The following is a 19505-nucleotide window of genomic DNA, read 5'->3' on the forward strand; positions in this document are numbered from 1 at the left end:
TGTAGTAAAGATCAGTTAATCTGAATCAGCTGCCCACAGTGTCCTGCTGTATTGTTGATGTCCTCAGATCGGCTCTCTGTAGCAGTGACTCCACCCATATTTCCCATATTATAGTATAAGATGGTTTATTATTATTGTCCTCACCAGCAATTTGATCAGCTATAGGAGCAGAAGTGTTCTGTTAGAGCAAGGATGTGAGACTCATTTTACATTGGAGGCCACATGCAGCCCGCTCTGATCTTTTGTGGGTCAGAGGAGTGAAGAAGTTTAACCACACCCTGAGATATTTTAATATAAGAATACATCTCAGTTTTTCCACATGATAACGAAATGCTGTTTGGGGCTTAAATTGTAAGAAAGCTCAGAATGTCAATTTTTTTTAATTCCTACATTGAACCCACTGTAAAAATCATAATTTTTTATAGTAGGTAGTAAAAACAACTGAAACTTTCTTCCATTTAATTCAGGCCACTTCACTGTTTATTCCAGTAATACATTTTTTTCTCCTTTCATCCTACATCACATCTTTTGTCCAACAATTAGCCATAAACACAACCCCATCAAGGAATTATGTTGCTCATTTTCCCCCCTTTGCCTTGTCCCCATTCTTGTGACACCTTAAATTAACACCTTAAAACCCAGATGCTGAATCTTGTATCAGGCCCCTGAGCTTGAATATTAAAGGTATGAACAATCCAGCTAGACTGTCAAAGGTATTCTCTCATCTGAAACACTTAAATGCTGACATCTCGTTCCCATTAGAGATCCCATTAGTCTCCGGTGTCGATGAGTGGGTGATGTCTTTCACTCAGCTTTTAATTCCAAAGCCAGAGGGGTAGCAATTTTGTTTAATAGAAGTCGAATTTACTGCTTACTGGTTTTTATTTGATAATAACAGCAGATTGTTGATCACTGCAGGCATTTTATAGCCTAACCCTTTATTATAAGTGAATATATGCTTGTAGTTTTAACAACCCGTTTTTAACAGTTTGTTGTCCATTTATTACGTCCATAGATGTTTTTTGGTTAAACACTGAACCCACCCTTTAATTTTTAATTTAGTTTAATTATAATCCAATTTATCCAAGTCAGTATTGGAATTTAATCTCAAGAATGGCTTTGAAAATCCCACATCTAAGGTTTCTCCTTTTTCTGCATATCGTATTATTCTTGTACTGATCAAATATTTATCTATTTGATAACAGTACTTTTACCCACATAGTGACCTCTCCTGAATATCACTTAAGTGCTCTCCCCAAACTGGTACAAAAAGGTTTTAGTGATGGTCTCAATTCTTAACAGGCTGCTGTTGTCAGGCGATGCATTCAATCTCTTTGTCATGTCCTAAATCCAGGACTTGTACTTAATAATAAAAGATTATTTCTCCTCTCCGTTATTGTTGGGAGTAGCTTAAAGGATTCTGACATGGAAAACACTTCCTTCAACTTAGAGTTAGTTCTTGTCTTTCCCTCCCTGATAACAAGGCATGGGATGATCATCTCATACAATCAGTTCATGACTCTCAGTGACGATTTCAAAATTAGAGTTCACTTAACAAAACCTTTTTTTGCTTTTTAGTCAAAAACATATAAAAATGAATCAGGTCAGAATAATGGATGCCTTTTTTCCTATTCCGGAACAAATTTCCAAACGCTTGATCCATTTCTCTGTTGCTACAGTTAGCAGTGTTTCTCCAAGTTAGAAAAGAGAAGATTCTCAGTGAAAGGCAACTTTTTTGGATCCTTTAAAAAATTCCCACTCAAACCATGTTCTCACATCCCTTTGTGTTTAGTTTTTTCCACTAGTGTGTCATATATTTCATCTTTTTCACAATTTCCCTTAAATTCCAGTTTTGTGTGGAGAAAATGTTTCATCTACTCCTTTCTATTCAAAAAGTGGGAACAACTGTGCAGCTTTAATTCTACTATTGTATCCTGGATAAAAATATGTTTGTGTTTGTGCTGCTGACTAGCTATTATAAGGCCAGATCATTTTCACCGATGTTTCATTTCACCAGTCTAACCACCACATAGCAGAGCCATCAGCTGGGATATCATGTTGTCTAACACTTCTCACAGCTGGTTAACAACCCTGTTCTCTTCTTTCTCTCTTTCTCTGATGCTGTTTCACCAACCTGACCACGGTCTGTTCGCTCTCTTTGGCATGTTGTTCTCTGAAGGAGAGGAGCTCTTGGGGACAGAAGGGGCCAGGTACATGAAGATGGATGACATGAAAGACCATGATGACGATTTCCTCTCCCCCAAGAAATCACTGGAGTACGAGAGAGGGCTGGGCACAGCGTAAGGGGGGCTGGTCGGGGAAGCAGGGGAGAGAGCCAAGCTAGTAACCTTAAGCTAATAGGTGGATGGATCGTAGGGGTTGCACCATAGACACACACACATTAAACACCAGGATGAACACTTGGGAGGAGATGCAAAGAAATGTCTTAAATCTGACTCTTTTTTTTTTTTCCTTTTTTCCTACAACAGAAATTATTCGCCAGCCATTCCACGGATCCCTCGTGTCTCTCCAGAGCCTGTTATCCTGAGAGAACATGAGATAGATCAGGTACTACAGAGCAGTATCACTGAGCTACTGAAAACCTAAAATAGTAAATGCTTTTATTGCACTTTCATAAAATCATCAGATGACAAAATCGGAGCAGCAGAGAAAGCTAGACTCTTTAGTATTGATCTACCTCTTTCTGCTCCTGCATAAAAAAGGGAAAAAAACAGGGGGAAAAAAGGTTTTATGTGTTATACTGTTATTTACTCTTGAATATGGCCCCATTCAAAGCCAACATAATTATTAAAATCAAGTATGAATCAACCTATAGTTGCATTGTACAGCTATATGAAAAAGCAAGTTTAAGGGTATACAACAAGAACACCCTTACGTATATTTTCCATAGGAATTAAGAGCATAAGTAGCAGCCAGGTGCTTTCAATTAAATGCACTTGATTAATTGATCATCAGTAAGTGTGAGCACCTCTATAAAAACATAGGTTATGGCAGTTTTCTGGTCTAGCATTCAGGAGTAAAGTCATTAAACATCAATCTGGGAAGGGTTATGAGGCTATTTCCAAACAATTTGGAGTTGGTCATTCTGTGGAAAACATTCAACACACTCATCAGTCTTCCCAGGAATAGACGTCCCAGCAAATTCAACTCAAGGTCAGACTATCCACCTGTCAGGCGGGTGGTGGAGCGGTGATGATTTGGGCTTGCTTTGTGGCCACAGGCCTTGGGCAACTTACAGTCATTGAAATCATCATCGATTCATGTGTATACCAACGTATTCTACAGTTAAATGTGAGGCCATCTGACCAACAGCTGAAGCTTGGCCCAAACTGGGTCATGCAACAAAACAATGATCCCAAGCAATAAAAGTTTTTAGTTATTTAAATCATTTATTTGTTTATGTCTGTTGTAGCAACACACTCCACTTCCACTGCCCAAAGAATACGACGAGGACTCACTGATTCCCAGCAGCCCTGCGACTGAGACATCAGACAATGTCAGCCCAGTCGCCAGTCCCATACACACGGGGTCAGCACTGCAAGCATAAGAATCACTTCATCTCTGCTTACAATCTGATCGGAAAACTAACCGTCACAATCGCTGTCCGATAACAGGTTCCTGGTCAGTTTTATGGTGGATGCGCGTGGCGGTTCAATGCGAGGCAGCAGGCATAATGGTCTGCGTGTCATCATACCTCCGCGGACGTGTGCTGCACCCACCCGCATTACCTGCCGCCTGGTGAAGCCGCAGAAGCTGACCAGCCCCCCTCCACTGGTGGAGGGAGAGGGGCTGGCCAGCAGAATCATTTCCCTGGGTCCTGCAGGGATGCAGTTTCTGGGGTGAGGAAGCTTTTTTTTTTTAAGTGTTTTATGTATTGTTAGAAAAGGGTTTCCCTACTCATGTGTAATTCTGTGTGTGTGACAGACCGGTGATTGTGGAGATCCCCCACTTTGCTGCTCTCGGTCGTGGTGACCGGGAGCTCGTAGTGCTGAGGAGCGAGAATGGCTCGGTCTGGAAAGAACACCGCAACCGTTACGGGGACGAGGTGCTAGAAACAATCCTCAACGGGATGGATGAGGGTAAGAGTTTAAAGGCTGATCTCAGGCTGACACTCAGATTAGGCCACGGCCTAGTGTCATTGTTAAACAAACGCAACCACTTCTTCTCCCTTCAGATTTAGAAAGCCAAGAAGAACTTGGGAAGAAGCGAATCCGCCGCATCATCTCTACCGACTTCCCCCTTTATTTTGCCGTTGTGTCACGAGTGCAACAAGAAAGTGACCTGATTGGCCCGGAAGGAGGCTCCCTGACAAGTAAACTAGTGCCGATGGTCCAGGCCACGTTTCCCGAGACAGCAGTCACCAAACGAGTCCGTCTGGGGCTGCAGGTGAGCTGGAACGAAGTGGAGAAGGAAGGAGAGGAGAAACAGAATCGTTAATGCCTGTGTTGCATGTTGGATTTACTTTGATTGTGTAGTGATGTATTCTTATGAGCATTTGTGCCAAGTTTCTTTGATTTACTTTACTGTTTTTGTCTGTTTGTCCATTTTTTCTTTTCTTTTTTTTTTGGGAGGACCTTTTTGCCTTATATTTCACACATTGCATGCACTTGGCACCTTTGTATAACACTGGACTGATTTCAGTGACGTCTTTCTCGCTAATGTATTCTTGTCCTGACCATATTCTCTGTACTTAGCATTTTACACACTAAATTAAGATATCTAAAAAATAAGCCCATATAAGTTTATATCTATTTTTGAGCCTTTTGAGTCTTTTAGTGTCTTTACTGTCTAAACAAAAAATATATAAATAATTATTAGCTCAACTTTAGCACCACATTCTGTAAAGCAGTATTTTTTTTAAGAGGACATATAAGACATAGGACTGCATGTCCCCAACACATCAAGGAGTCACATATCATGGCACTGGGCTGTTAACTGTAAGACTAAAATACATTCAGTAATGTGATTTTACTTTTAAAAATACAGTTAAACTGTACATTAATTCTCTAAAAACAACAATCCAGTCATCAGACATAAAACTATATTGATTTCATTCGAGTTTCTGCCTTCCTAGTTCTTCGCCGTATGCATCTATTTGTTTCTCAGACGTGCATATTTGGGATTTCAAGGTTTCGTTTGCATGTGATTTTTATTTTGGTTGCTTAAACAATACCGACTTTTGCCATTTGTTTTGCTGCATGTTCTTTTGTTCCAGTTCAAGATTCTGATTGCATTAATTCCTCATTCAAAATCTTCTTTCCATACATAGATCGGCAGCTTAAGCAGCTTGTGTGACTCCAAATCATGTTTCAGTAAATCAAAATGAAAAGTGGACCTTCTACTACTGTTTTGATGAAATTGTTTTTCTTTTAGGCACACGAGTGAATTCAATCTGAGCTCGATAGGTTTTGCAAACTAACAATGCTGATAGTGAATGTAACTGAATATTAGTGAAATATAATGTTCAGTATTTTCTTACATGGCTATATTTTAGGAACATATCTGTTTAACTAAAATGCTGTTGTAGTAATTGCGTCATAAATAGCCTTGTGAAAAGCCACAGTGCCTTTTTACTTGATATCTCTCCTGTATTAATGATTGTAAAAGCTTCTTGTTAACATACTTTGTTACATTTTACAATAAAAAATATACTTGTAAAGTCATGCAACCAGTTTGTGTTACTATTTGGTTTTCAGATGTATTGTTTCTGTGTTGAAGTCTTTTGTTCACTGCGGCCTTATTTCTCTTTCTCTCTCTTTCTCATCATCTTTAATTTTCCCCACTTGGTTGTCCTTGCTGTTATCCACTTCTGTTGTCTCATCATCCACCTACAATCAACTCATTACACGTGGCATCCTGATCTTTTTTAAAATCCTTCTTCATATTTATTTATTTTCATTTAATCTCCCTTTCATCAAAACCGTGCCCCCTGTTGCGTGCTCCCTTTTGCCATCATCGACTCCCAACCTCAGGCTCAGCCAGTTCCAGATGAGCTGGTTGCAAAGCTTCTCGGTAACCAAGCAAACTTTAGCCCCGTAGTCACGGTGGAGCCTCGGAGGCGCAAGTTTCACCGACCAATCGGCCTACGTATACCCCTGCCTCCATCTTGGAGGGAGAGCCCTCGAGACTCTGGGGAGGGTGATACTACCAGTCTGCGTCTTCTCTGCTCTGTCATAGGTACTCCATGCCACAGCTGTCACGTGGGTGTTTGTGTCAATGTCAGCAGTTTACTTCCAAAGCAAAGAAAGATTTGTGTATGCAGCTGATAGTCAGGCTTGGTTAAAATACTTGGTTTAAAATGCTGCCATCACTAGACTTACTCTTTATGACTGCTGATCACTCGGTGTGCTCTCTCTCATTCTCTGTGACTCCCAGGTGGTACAGCCCCAGCTCAATGGGAGGACATTACTGGCACTACTAAGCTTATCTATGCTAGTGAATGTGCCAGTTTCACAACCAATGTTTCTGCACGGTAAGTTCAGATAGCAGCATGTGCAGTGAAATTATATTTGTCATCATAACACAGAAAAAAAGATTATTCAAATTCTTTGCCATCTACAACCACTGCAGTAAGCAGCTTGGCTGTGATTATAAAGAGACAAAGAACAGATGCATGTGACTGAACGTGATCGTTTTCTCCCAGATTCTGGCTCGCAGACTGTCCCCGGACAGCCGAGGCTGTGTCCTTTGCCAACCTGCTGTACAGGGAGCTGTCGGCCGTACCTTACATGGCCAAGTTTGTGGTGTTTGCAAAAATGAATGAGCTACGTGAGGGCCGTTTGCGCTGCTACTGCATGACTGATGACAAGATGGATAAAACTCTGGAGCAGCATGAGAACTTCACAGAGGTGGCTCGCAGCAGGGACATAGAGGTCAGTTCAGAGACCTTCTTACACAGGACAATCGAGTTCTTGGGCCATGTTGTGCTTATTGGATTACTTCTTTGTACATGTGTTAATGCCTCTGTGATTACAGGTTATGGAAGGAATGCCACTTCACCTGGAGTGTTCAGGGAATCTTGTTCCGGTGAGGAAGGCCACCCAACAGCCTCGCTGCTTTAGCTTCCAGGCCTTCAGAGATAATCGACTTCCTGTCTCTGTTAAGGTGTTGCCTTTTGACTTGTCTTCAGTTTTATTTTCTTTGTTACTCCATTAGGTCTTTCTCTACTCATGCATCTGTCATATTTTTTTTTAACCTTTAACCTCTGCGTCTAAGGTGAGGGACAGCAGTAAAGAGCCCACTGGATTTTTGTCTTTCCTTCGCAAATCCACCAAGTATGAAGACAGCCAGCATGTGCTCTGCAACCTCAACATCGCTATGCCTCCATGTATCAAGGTAAAGCTTTAAAAGACACCTTCAATGTATTTGTTCACATTTCTTCCGAGATTTCCGACTGCATTGATGTTTTCTTTCAGATTGTTGGGAGTGAAGACCGAAGGCGAACTCTCACCCCGCTGGCTTTAAGAGAAAGATACAGTGCTCTAAATGAGCCTGCAATGGGTATGAGTCTCTCACTCTCACTTCTTTATGTAACTAGATCTGTCTACCTTCTAGGGAATAATGTATAATACATGATGATGGCTTCATTATGTCTTATCATAGCACTTAATTTCCAGCCAGCCTAGAATCATTAAGCATCTCAGCTTTATATTTATGTTTTCTGCAGCATCAATGAGTGCTATGGAAAGGACAGAGCTAAAGATGGCTGTAATTGCAGAACAGTTGGGACTGAGCTGGGCTGGTGAGTGGATCTGTTTTATGTGCGGTAAACCATCCGTGTTTATCTTATGTCTGACAAGTTTGCTAGCATGCTGCTGATTAAACAAAGTTAACACATGGTGCCCAGCCAATGAAACTAATTATTTTCTCTGCCAAGAGCCGTGGCTATTTTACAGAGACTGTTCCTTCTCTTCTGTGTACGCCTCATCGGCGTGACTCATACGCCAAATTATATAAATATTTCTCCTGCTTTCTTGATCTTCCTTCTGTCACTTTCTAAACAGAGTTGGCACGTGAGCTTCAGCTGAGTGTGGATGACATTAACAAGATTCGTGTGGAGAATCCAAACTCACTGCTGGAGCAGAGCTCCGCACTGCTCAACCTGTGGGCCACTCTCGAGGGCAAGAGGGCAAAGAGTCAGTAAATCTAAATTTGCTGTAGACATTTGCCATTTCACTTCACTCAAAGCTACACTTTTATGATTTCTAGAAACCCACCCCTCTTCTTCTTTCTTCCATGCATGCCTGTGACTCCTTTTTTTCACTGCAGTGGAGAGTTTGTACACAGCTCTGAAGAGCATCGACCGCATGGACATCATCAACATGTTGGAGGGCCAGCCACCTCAGCCTGTGAGACAAGGATCCCGTGATCTCAACAGACGTCGACACAGCGAGAGAGACCATCTGTCCCCTGGTATGACCAATGGTAAGCGCCCTCCCCAGATCCCATGGCCTGGTCTCATTTCTGTCCCATTTCCTTGATCTCCAGCCACTTTTCCAATAAACATGCACCTCTTTCCCCAAACTCCCCAGAAGATGAAGTCAAGTTTGTTTCCCTCTAAATGACTCTGTTGTCCCAATGTCCTTCTTATTTAATCTCTGTGATGCTCTTGTGTTTTAAAGCTGCCTCAAACTTTTGCAGGATTTTACCTCAGCAACACACAGAGGGACTCAGGACACTCCTACTGTAAAAAGGGTAATATAGAAATGCAGTGAAGTACCTAGGAAACCTTAATTAAATGGTATACTTCAGGGGGTTAATGGTGTATTGGTGCAGTTATTCCATTCTCCTATCCTCAGAGTTTAGTCTTTTTCTTGCTTGTTTGGTGGTTAAGATGTTCTGAGCTTAATTCCAATTCTAATTCACAATAATTTTATGCATCAAAAAAAAAATTCTATAAAATGTGCTGTCATTTAGCATGACATATTCTCTATAAAAACACCTTGTCATACATGATGAGTCCATGTAGATCATAAGTAAAGCCTCGCACATTTGGCCTTCTTACCAACTGTCAGACCTCAGTCTTTTCCTCATGGTTTCCTTCACACGTGCATACCCTACATCTTATTGATTCCATTTTCACATCTGGCCTGCTGTGAGCTCCCCGTCTTCCTGGACTGGCTCCTCCTCTCTGCCTCGAGTGCAGATGATGAGTTAGTCGGACAGGTGATAGGTCCTCTCCGTGAAAACTGGAGCAATAAAGAGAGATGTAACAATGCATACGGATGTGACCATGATGGCTAAAGCGTGAAAAGGGAGACGCTCAGATCACAGCTGCAGTGAATCTGATAACTTTGTATCTGTCTTTTCTGTCTGTCTGTCTGTCTTTTTGGCTATTTGCCTCCCAAAGGTCGTTCCTGCTTTGACTTGGCGGATTTCAAAAACTGGATATTGTTTACTTGACTTATTTTACAGTGAAAAAAAAGAATCAAGAGGTTTATGATTTACGATCTAGTTCAGTACATACTAAAGTCACATCAATAGAGTGAGGCACCCAGCATGACTTTTCAGTGAATAAGAGTGAAACTAGCAAAAGTAAAAACTAGCAACAAAAAAAAGAAAAAGAAAAGAGTATTTAAAAATATTGTGGTGAAAAATAAAGAACAATGCGCACATAATTATTTTCAGTTTTTACTTTATTCACAGAAGTTAGATGAGAAGATAATGTCTCATTGCATGTTAGCTTAGCTTAGCATGAAGGGAGAAGAGACTGGAAGAAGCAGCTAGCAACCCTGGCTCTACTTTTAACCAGGTAACCTCAGTAAAACCACAGCGTAGACCTATAAACTTTAGACAAAGTTTTTTTTTAAAAAAGCCACTAATGAACTGCTTTCACATCTGGACAGAAGCTAACTATACCTCGCTTTTTTCTCCACGTTTATGCTAAGATGAGCTAACCAGCTGCTTTTTAACTGCAGAAATGTGTGGCATCAATCTTCTCATCTGACACTTTAGACAGAAAAGGAAGGGAATTCAGGGATATTGAAACATGTCAGTGATTATTTAAAATCAGGTCCGCTATAGACTCCCCATCACCACAAAAACAAACGCGATTTCTATTTTTTAAAGTACTGTGTTTGCAGAAAATATTCCTTCAAACTTGAAATAAAAAGCAAGCAAAGGTTTGTTCAAAAGCGACTCCAGGTTACTAAACAAAGCATACACTTGATCATAATAGAGTAACCCCTTTTCCTTTAGACCTCTGTCTGCCTGTGTCTGCATGGGACTTAGTTTGAGTCTTTAGAGGTAGCGTTGGTGCACCGAATGTGCTTTTGGGAGCCCTGATTCATTCCCTGTGACTCTGTCCCTCTCTTTGTTTTTCTCTGGTCATCTGCAGCCTAGCCGCCCCACTCTTCCTCCTTCTCACTTCCTCTCCGAACTTTGACCTCATGTTGACCTCTGACCCACATCTTTAGCTTTTATTTTTTGCGACAAATGCATTTTTCTTTTTTTTCTTTTTTTTCCTGACTCTTGAAAACCCCACCTTTCTTAAGTGTCCACTCTGTGACAGATACCCCTCACACAGACTGTGTACTCAGCACCCACTGGGAGGGGGGAGGTGACCCTCACTCTCTCTCACTGTTTCTGTCTGTGTTCATCACCCTGTTTTATATTCCTCTTCCTCTCTTGCTGCTCTTCTCTGTTTCCCACTCCTTCCTTTCCCTCCTTTCCCATCCCTTTTTTTCCCTGCTCTCCTGCATGTCGGCATGTGAACAAGACTTCGCTCATTGCTCATCTCCCTCGTGTTTGCATGGAGACACCGGGATGAGGGCCCGCTCTGAGACTGGACTGTTGGAGATAAAGCTTCAAATGCTGCATCAGTGCCTAACGTTGCCTGACAAACAGACATGTGTCTTTGCATGGCATGTATACTGAGAATGACTACAGTCTGTCTCTGTTACTCCTCAATGATCTGTCTTAAAAGGGGATACAGAAAGGCCACAGACCTTTTTTTGTGAACTGTGTCTGCTGTTCATGTATGAATGCTGTGATCGTTTTGTGTGTCGCTAATTCTACGTAAACCGTGTCCATCTTATGTTGTGCAACTATCTATCTTTGATGTCTCTGTGAGTTTTGAGATGTTCAGTTTGAATTTGTTCTCCAACTGTTTCTAAATGTGCTCATTGATTACTGTGAAGTCTATATGTCTCTATGTGTGTATGTGTGCGTGTATCGGTGTGAGCATCTCTACGTGTTTTTTAAATGTTTTGTGGCTTCCACATACATATATGTGCCCGTTTACTGGGCAAAAATTGTATCGTTTATTTATATATATATTTATGTTTCTGTACATAAATCTGTCAGACACATTTTCCATATTTCACACTTTTTATTAATTCAAATTTTCTCTCCAGATCTCTTTCTTTTCTCGTTATTTACAAATCTACTGCCACAAAGCGAGAGGGATGACAAACTCAGTTAGTTACAAATTCACATTCTTATTTCCTCCTTTTTGGTCTTACCACAAAGCACAAACACAAAATATCCTAAAAGGAAGATAGATAGATAGATAGTCATGTTTATTTGGTTGATTTGGTTTTGAATTCTTTGTCATTAGATCTTAATTCTAATAATCATATATTCAGGCATCAGGCAATCATATATGCATTTGAAGACTAAAAGTGAATATAATTGAAGCCTCTAAAATTTTAATCTCTTAAAGCAGATGCCCTGGTATCTTGTGGGACCTAAATAAACACCAAATGATTGTTTGAATCTCGTACAGTAGCACTGAAGTACTATAAATTTAATTGCAAGTGAAAATCAAACGCCTGCAGTGTATAGATGTTCTGTATCTGGTTTAGACTAAATCTTCATAAGTCAAAGAACTACATCACAAACTAGAAGTCAGAGTTTATCATCAACTGTACGTAACTGAAAGCAGTTGGGATGTGAAAAAGAAAGTAGGACAAGGGTCTTTTCGATGGCTTGGTGTCTCAAATATCGCCTGCACTCTCAGCAGTACTCTACTGCTGGCCATGAATCAAGTTACAGCAGCCTGCACTCTGCAGCTATCTTACCACTGTACAGTACATACGCATGGTCTCTCTCTCTCTCTCTCTCTCGCTCTCTCGCTCTCTCTGAGTCAAACATTAAAGAGAATCATTTCCTCTGCTTCCTGTAATCTATGTACTGCATATGGATAGTATGTCCTTTAGTGGTCAGTCATACTGATACTCATGTTTTGCTTTACCTGCATTACCATTTTTTTCAATTTGTTCACATATTTATGTTGTAAAGGTTTATCACTCTTTACAAATTTAGTATAATCAGGTTAGAAAATATAAATGTTAATATTTGCAAAATAGCCTTAGGTGTAGTCTTCATCTAGATTTTCTTTCATTTTTAGCATGTTACATGAAGTTACTACTGCAATATTTTTTTAATGCTTTCTGGAACATTGTACTCAGTTGTGCCAGGTCTGGTTTCATAAGAAAAAAAGAAAAAGAAAAAAAATATATATATTTTATCGAAGGTTGTTCAGAAGACGGCTGTAGGAGTGGCCTGAGTCCGCAGCTCATTACTAACACAAAGTTTTACCAAATTATATATTTGCACTTGAAATTTGTTTGAGGCAGCAACATTGTGGCTTTCCTGGCAGAAGAAAATTGAAGTCTGTTGTAATTTGTTTGCATAAATTTGAATACTACTATGTTTTATCTTTACATAGTTGTGTTATATTGAATGCACTGTAAAAACAGTATGAGTCAGTGAGAGAGCAGCTGTGTGAAGAGTACGTGCGTGTATGCGAGAAAATGCGATTGCCTGCGAGCATGCCATCCAGCCTGACACCGGTATTAACCTGCCTGTTTCTGAGTGGGTTTGAGTGCATGCATATACGAGTGTGAGCGTATGTGAGTGCTGGTGTGGGTGTGAGACAGAGTGGGTGTGTGTGTGTGTGTGTCCCTGCTGGACAGGTGTCAATAATCCCTCTCCGTCTCCCTGCAGGTGGCAGCCAGCAGAGCAGCATCAGCCACTGCCGGCCTCGAACCCCAGTCTCAGCCTACTGGTTCAGCTGGCTGTGTCTGCTGCTGCTACCGCTGCTGCTCTGCTACTGTCAGCGCTGGCTGATTGAGCTTGACAGCCTCTCTTCTAAAAGCTGCCCTTGCTCTCATGACCTTAGCTCCTTGCACCTTTATTCTAGCTCTTATTGTCTTGGCCCTCCCCTCCCTCCATCCCCACACCTTTCCCATTTGTCCCTTCAGCCTCCTCTACTCCTCCCCTAAATGCCCAGCTACTGGCCAGGGGAACTTACCCCCCCTCCCAGGGTCCTGATGCTGTGGGGGGTGAGGTGGGGAGCGAGGCGGGGGGCCGGGTGTCAGTGTGCCTCTCTCTGTCTCGCTCCAGGTTATGGGCTCCAGCAAGAAGAGCTTCTCTCACCAGCTTCCATGCAGTACAGCCTGCCCTCCCCGCTGGGTGCTGAGCCTTACTGGCAGGAGGTCTCCAGCCTGGACTGTGCACCTATTGCCACCACAGAAGAAGACACCCTGATGGAGATGTCTGATGTACAGGTGTGGCCCTCAGGCAACAGCCCTTCCTTGGTGGCTGTGGAGGACTCCTCGCTGGAATGCAGCAATGCTGACGATTCGGAGGGTCTGCTGGGGCTGCCGTATGGAAGTCTAGGTCGGCCGGCCAGTCAGGCCAGCGCAGCCAGCGGAGGGGGTGGGGTGCTGAGTGGCTCCATTGAGCTGCCCGAAGACGATTCAGAGATGGGCGTTGACTCGCTCAGCACCACCACACCAGCTTCGCTCGGGGGTACCATCGCTGGGATCAATCTTAACGGGCTGAACAATGGTCAGGGGTCAGAGGCGAGTTCAGAGGCATCAGCCGTCACAAGCACGACTGGTGGTGATGGAACTGGAGGAGGAGGAGGAGGCGGGATGGGCTCAGAGGAAGGGCTTTCTCTTGTTGCAGGACAGCAAAGGGTGTATGCTCGGTTGAGTGAGTCAACTGGTCTGAGCAGTGCTACAGATCGGAATGGAGACAGGTGAGTCCGAGCTCTGTATGCCTCTCAGTTGGTGTGACGTCATATAACCTGGGGCTATAAAACACTATCAGTAAATATTTATGATGTACCACCTCCTAATGAATTCATTGATCTCCTTTCAGGTCAGGCAATGGGGGAAACGGTGGTGGTGGAGGATCTTTCCTTTCTTACCTGCAGGAGCAGACAGGCCCGGGATGGATCCCTGTCACTGACCCTACTCAGGCTTGGGTGGGCAATCAGTCTAAACCCAGGCAAACCATGGAAACCATGATGTCATCAGTGCGTAACGCTGTGGATGGAGACCCTTCCCGAATGTCCCAGGAGGCCTTGCTTCAGCCTGTGAGGGACATGGGGCACTCTGAGATCTTAAGGGGGCACTTCAGAGGTACCCAACCATTTGAGAAGGGTTTGGGCTTTCCACACAGGGTACCAGAGCTGAGGGCCTGGGATGATGTCCGCCTGAAGGGCCAGGTGAGCACGTTAAACCACCCGTGCAAATTTAAAGTGGTCACAGTGAGTAGGATTACTCCTTTTACCATGTCTGGCAAACATTTTAGTCTGAACCAAATTAATGAACAACCGCATTTATAGTTAAACTGCATTTAGCAAATTCTTGTGGTTTAAACAAAAAAGGCGAACTGCTCCAGCAGAGGTAAACCTGGGAGAAACAGTGTGATACAGCAAAATCATTACAGTGTTATACACACAAGCAGTTGCTTTCATACTTCCTCTTCTAGAAGTCACCATTTAAAACCTCACTAATCAGAATTATGTTATGTCGATCCTGGAATCATACAGCAAACGTAAACACACAGCCAAGAACACACACAGTGGTCTTAGGCCCAATTTGGGCACAAACAGCGTGTCCAGCCAAATATAGAAAGCGCTCTCACTCGTCAACCCGCGTTACACGATCCCAACCCCAGTCATTCCCACATGTTAACTTTCTGGCACAACACAGACACATCACACTGTATGGGACAATCTCAGCTGTGAGACTGTGAGAGAACAAAAATAGAGCCTTTCAGAGCCTTTGTGGGCTTCATGCCTCTTGTGGGTCATAATGATACCCAAAAAGCACATTTAGCGTAATTTGGAGGCGGTGGCAGCTGCATAATAGATTCTATGATTGTTTTAGGAGAAATTTATTGTGTAGGCTGTAGTTAGAGCATGTGTGAGAAGTTTCTTAGTGTTCTTACCACAGCGCACAGAGCCGTTCTGATGGAGGTATTTAAAGCTCACAGATCACATGGTCATAAAGTGAGGGAGGTGGGAATAGAAGCCTCCCAAGATTGCTTTTGGTTGGATCTGGTGTCTTTGACTGGATAGTTGTGACTCGACGCTAGGAAGGAGAAAGAGACGTGGGGAGAAAAGGGCCCACGGCCCCAGCAAACGGAGGGCAGAAATGAAATGAAAACACCAGTTTGGCTGAACCAGTGACAAAAGAGGGCTGCAGCTGTTACCTTCTCCCTTAGCTAAGAGAAGTGTGAGAAGCAGGAGTCACCACCAGCTACGGGACTGAGGCTGCAGTCGTGCGTTGCTCTGTGCCAACCGTGTTGATTTACTGGGGATCAAAGTGGGGCAATGTGGGCCCTGGTTACCGAACTCCTCTTTAGCTTCGTGCTGCTGGCGTTCCTGGTGATCAGCTGTCAGAATGTCCTCCACATAGCCAGTGGCTCGGTGCGGTCGGTGCTCACCTACATACACACTCAGCTGGACCACGAGCTTGGTGAAATCGAGGGAGTACCCGATGAAGAGGAGAACGTCACCACCAGAATCGTCCGCCGTAGAGTCATTCTTAAGGTACAACAAAACGGAGGTCCACGAATTTGAAGAAAGGATCTTAGTGGCAGAAGAGAGAAAAAAAGAAATGAAAGAGCAGGGGGGAATCACTGCTGCTGAACTCTTGGATGATGCAGTGTATTTAAGTTGAAAGTGATACAGGATAGGTTTGTGGTGAGTTATTTGACTGGTTTTACTGAGAGGAGTGGGAAGGTGCAGCATTATGGACACAAGTAATCGTGGCATACAATGATGGGATTTCATCAATGTTTGTTTGTTTCTATGACAATATCAAATGACTGAGAAAGCAACTAAATATATCTTCTGCTTTTATAGATATACTGTAAATAGATTGTCTTCAGCTCAACAAGTTTGGACTCCAGTTCTATAAAAAGTTCTCATTGGCTCTTTGCCATTTCCTTCTTATTGTATCTCAAACTCTATAAAACAGCACATTTTTTATTTATTCAGTTAAGTACACTGAAAATCACACTGAGATTTGGTGGATTATGATATAATTGAAATTATGTACAAAGCATATAATAGATAATTTCCCCTTAATATCCAGAAAGCTTTTAAAATGAGGGATAATAAATACAAATGAAAAGGATATTATGTTTCTGAAAAATCCAAGGCTGGAGCCAGTATGAAATTTCATTGTGTATCTGTTACACAGATTAAACCAAAAATGTACAGCATACTGAAACTGCTTAAAAGTTGTATAGAAATAACATAATCATTCTGTATGATAACTGATGCTCTAGATACAAATAGTTCATATATAGCTGGATTTGACATGAATAGTTGGTTGTTTCTTCTTTTTTGGTGACTTTGTATTTAAATCCGAGGTTAAAGATGTAGTTGATTTACTTTTCCTTACACGTTGATTGTTTTATTATGGGTAAGTGTTACATAAGCTGTAGCTTTGGACTTGCACCCTTTAGGTTTGTCACTTCTTTTTTTTATTATTATTTAGTTTTATGTGTGATATAAATTGAGATAAAGATCAATTTTAGAGTTTCATACAGGCCTCCACATGCTCGAGCTTCACTCGTTCTTAGGCCGAGCGTCCGGCTTCAGGAATTTCTTTGAACTTATAAATAGCTCTAAAGACATGCTGCTATTATAGGGGGCTGTAACACTGTTGTGTAGTAATGAACCTCATCAATTGTAACTATAAGTGATAAGATCCCCACTGTTAGATTTACTTTCTCTCTCACAAGCAACCTCACCCGCTCCTCACCTATCTGCCATTAGTCTGATTCTCCATGCAAACAGCGCTGCAGCGACGGCTGTTTTAACTGCTTTTATTGCCACAGTTCAAAACGTTTATGGTTACAAAAAAGCTTTTCTCTGTCCTCAGGGTGATGAGGTTGAAGATCTTCCTGGGGAGCAAGTGAGCGAGGAACATTTCACGGATGAACATGGAAACATTGTCACAAAAAAGGTCAGCCATTTAAATTGCATCCTTGAACACGGATGTCTCTGTTTTCACTTTTTTGTTGTGTTTTATCATCACAACACTTTCACGGATCTTTTTACGGAACGATTATTAAACTAATAATCATGACAAAGTTGTTCATCGCACATGACACTGTAAAATCCACGCTTTGTTTTCCCCCAGCATATTTCACCGATCCAGTCTTTCTCACTGCCTTTTCCACACTCTCTGCTCTCGCCCATCACTCTCTCCCACCCTTCTGTGTGCGACTGTGTGCGCGTGTGTCTGCGATAGATCGTGCGCAAGGTGGTGCGCAGAGGGAAGGGATCAGGTGAGGAGGGGTTTCAGGAGGTGAGCGTGGAAGGCTCGCTGCAGGACGCCAACGAGCTGGACGCCGATGCTGAGCAGTTCATGAGCTACGCCGTCTTGGGTCGGGACAGCAGCAAGGTGGGCTTCTGATCTGCAGACGAAGCTCTCTGTCTCGCCTGGAGCTTCCGTGATGACCTCGGGTGTGCGGCCAGCCTGCAAAGCCTAAATGCTCTGAATTAGATCAGATGATACATACAATGACACCCTGTTTCATTTAAATCCATGTAGTATCTGGGGTCTGTGCTGCAGTAAGTTTTAAAGTTTCGTCTCACTGTGGATTCCCAGGCATTCCCCAACGGTCCTTGTGCAACTTAACCTGCATAAGCACAAGTTTGTTTGTGATCTTATAAAATAAAGGTTAGGCATCTTCCACTATGTGTCAGGACTACATTGCAACAGAAGACAGAGGGACGTGTATTTGATTAATTGCCTGATTGCTGACTTCCCATAACATTAATCTCCACCCATATACTTCGCTCTCATGCTCATTATCTGCATGTAAGAGAACAACTGGATCCACTCTGCTCAGGTGCTCTGATTTTTTTAAGAGGCTCACAGTAGATCAGTTCATGAGCATTTCACTGTTTTGGTCATCACTAAACCACAAATGCAGTTCATCTGGGGGGGGGGGGAGTTTCTTGCACATTAATGAGTGAATGAACTTATAGTGGTTCCTTGCAGTGTTTTTTTTTCTCCCTGTCAGTTATCTCACTGAGTAACTGAATAAGGTTCATATTCCTTTAACTGTGAAAGTGTGCCTTAATCAGTCAAAAACCAAGTTGAGGTCAAATATTAATTGCATTGAATAAGTTGAGGTTCAATACACCAGACGCAGTAATTATCAGGGTTGTTGTGATTGTGTGAAATTTCCTGAAACTGCTGTGTTATGTGGCCTGGCCCATCCATTTGAAGCTTAAGAACGCTTTTCAAAAAGTTCTTTGCAAATTTTATCTGACATTACTCTGAACCACCACCTGGCTTTCCATCTGCCACCCACCACTTCTGTCCTTGCTTGACTGTTTATACATTATTACTTCCTTTTTTTCCCTCTTTTTATTTCCTCTTTTGTCCCTCACATTTCTGTTTCACTTCCTGTCTTGTGCTCCCTGTTTGTATGCCCTCGTTTTTTTCGTGTGACACTGTCTGCCTCCTCTGTGGGTTTGTTTCTCTCTCTCTCTCTCTGCCACTGTCCCTTTCTCCTTTGTTTTACCCTCCCTTACTAATATTACCTCGACCTCTTGTTCTGCTCCTGTCATCCAACTTATTCTAAATCCTCGCACCTCTTCTGCGGTCAACCCCCTCCCCCACCCTCTGATGTAGCCCGATACTGTGGATGTGAAGAAAGGTGCTCAGATAGTGAAATGTGCCAGTCTGCGGAGAGTTAAGCAGTGAGGCAGACTGAGTGCTGCGTCCCCGCAGGTAGGGGACTGACCCACAGTGCTTCCTCTGACCTGTGAACAACACCATTTAATCCAGTCTGTCTGGATTAAATGCATCTGAATGTACATTTAATTCAATAATTACTAATGTTATGACATATGGTGTGACGCTGGCGCAGCTAAATGACACCTAAATCTTTAATAGTTCAAATATAAATGACACACATGAACGCATATAAAAAGGAAAAAGATACAGATATAATTTTTCTGTGTGTGTGCATTAGAAAAAAAAAAAGTGCTGTCAGGAAAACTCTAAATGCTTGAAAAATGATTTGGTAGCTCTTGCAAATGTCTGCTGTGTCTAATACAAACTGCAATCGATTTAGATTTGGAGTTTTAGTTTACAAATCCAGGTGATGTACACTCACCGGATACTTTGGTAGGTACACCTTGCTAATACTGGCTCGGGCCCCCTTTTGCCTTCTGAACTGCCTTAATTCTTTGGGGCACAGATTCAACAAGATCC

At 42.4% G+C, this 19505-nt stretch overlaps 1 protein-coding gene across 19 annotated transcripts in view; it reads left to right on the plus strand.

Moving 5' to 3' along the window:
- ank1a (ankyrin 1, erythrocytic a) overlaps window positions 1-19505 on the plus strand; it is an 88619-nt gene that overhangs the window by 63626 nt on the left and 5488 nt on the right. For 6 of the 19 annotated variants that reach the window (XM_040019562.1, XM_040019567.1, XM_040019559.1 and 3 more), the window contains 20 exons: window positions 2180-2300; window positions 2490-2568; window positions 3434-3549; window positions 3636-3860; window positions 3946-4100; window positions 4196-4407; window positions 5994-6198; window positions 6397-6493; window positions 6665-6893; window positions 6997-7125; window positions 7237-7356; window positions 7437-7521; window positions 7688-7762; window positions 8025-8156; window positions 8290-8445; window positions 13369-14008; window positions 14131-14479; window positions 17154-17237; window positions 17526-17678; window positions 18921-19019. In XM_040019562.1, the coding sequence (XP_039875496.1) occupies window positions 2180-2300; window positions 2490-2568; window positions 3434-3549; window positions 3636-3860; window positions 3946-4100; window positions 4196-4407; window positions 5994-6198; window positions 6397-6493; window positions 6665-6893; window positions 6997-7125; window positions 7237-7356; window positions 7437-7521; window positions 7688-7762; window positions 8025-8156; window positions 8290-8445; window positions 13369-14008; window positions 14131-14479; window positions 17154-17237; window positions 17526-17678; window positions 18921-18992 (3434 nt within the window). In that variant the 3' untranslated portion in view covers window positions 18993-19019. The other 13 variants (XM_040019563.1, XM_040019564.1, XM_040019568.1 and 10 more) reach the window with 11 other exon arrangements.

This window comes from Simochromis diagramma, unplaced genomic scaffold (genome assembly GCF_900408965.1).
Source record: "Simochromis diagramma unplaced genomic scaffold, fSimDia1.1 OVJJ01000822.1, whole genome shotgun sequence".
In the NCBI taxonomy this organism is placed as follows: domain Eukaryota; kingdom Metazoa; phylum Chordata; class Actinopteri; order Cichliformes; family Cichlidae; genus Simochromis; species Simochromis diagramma.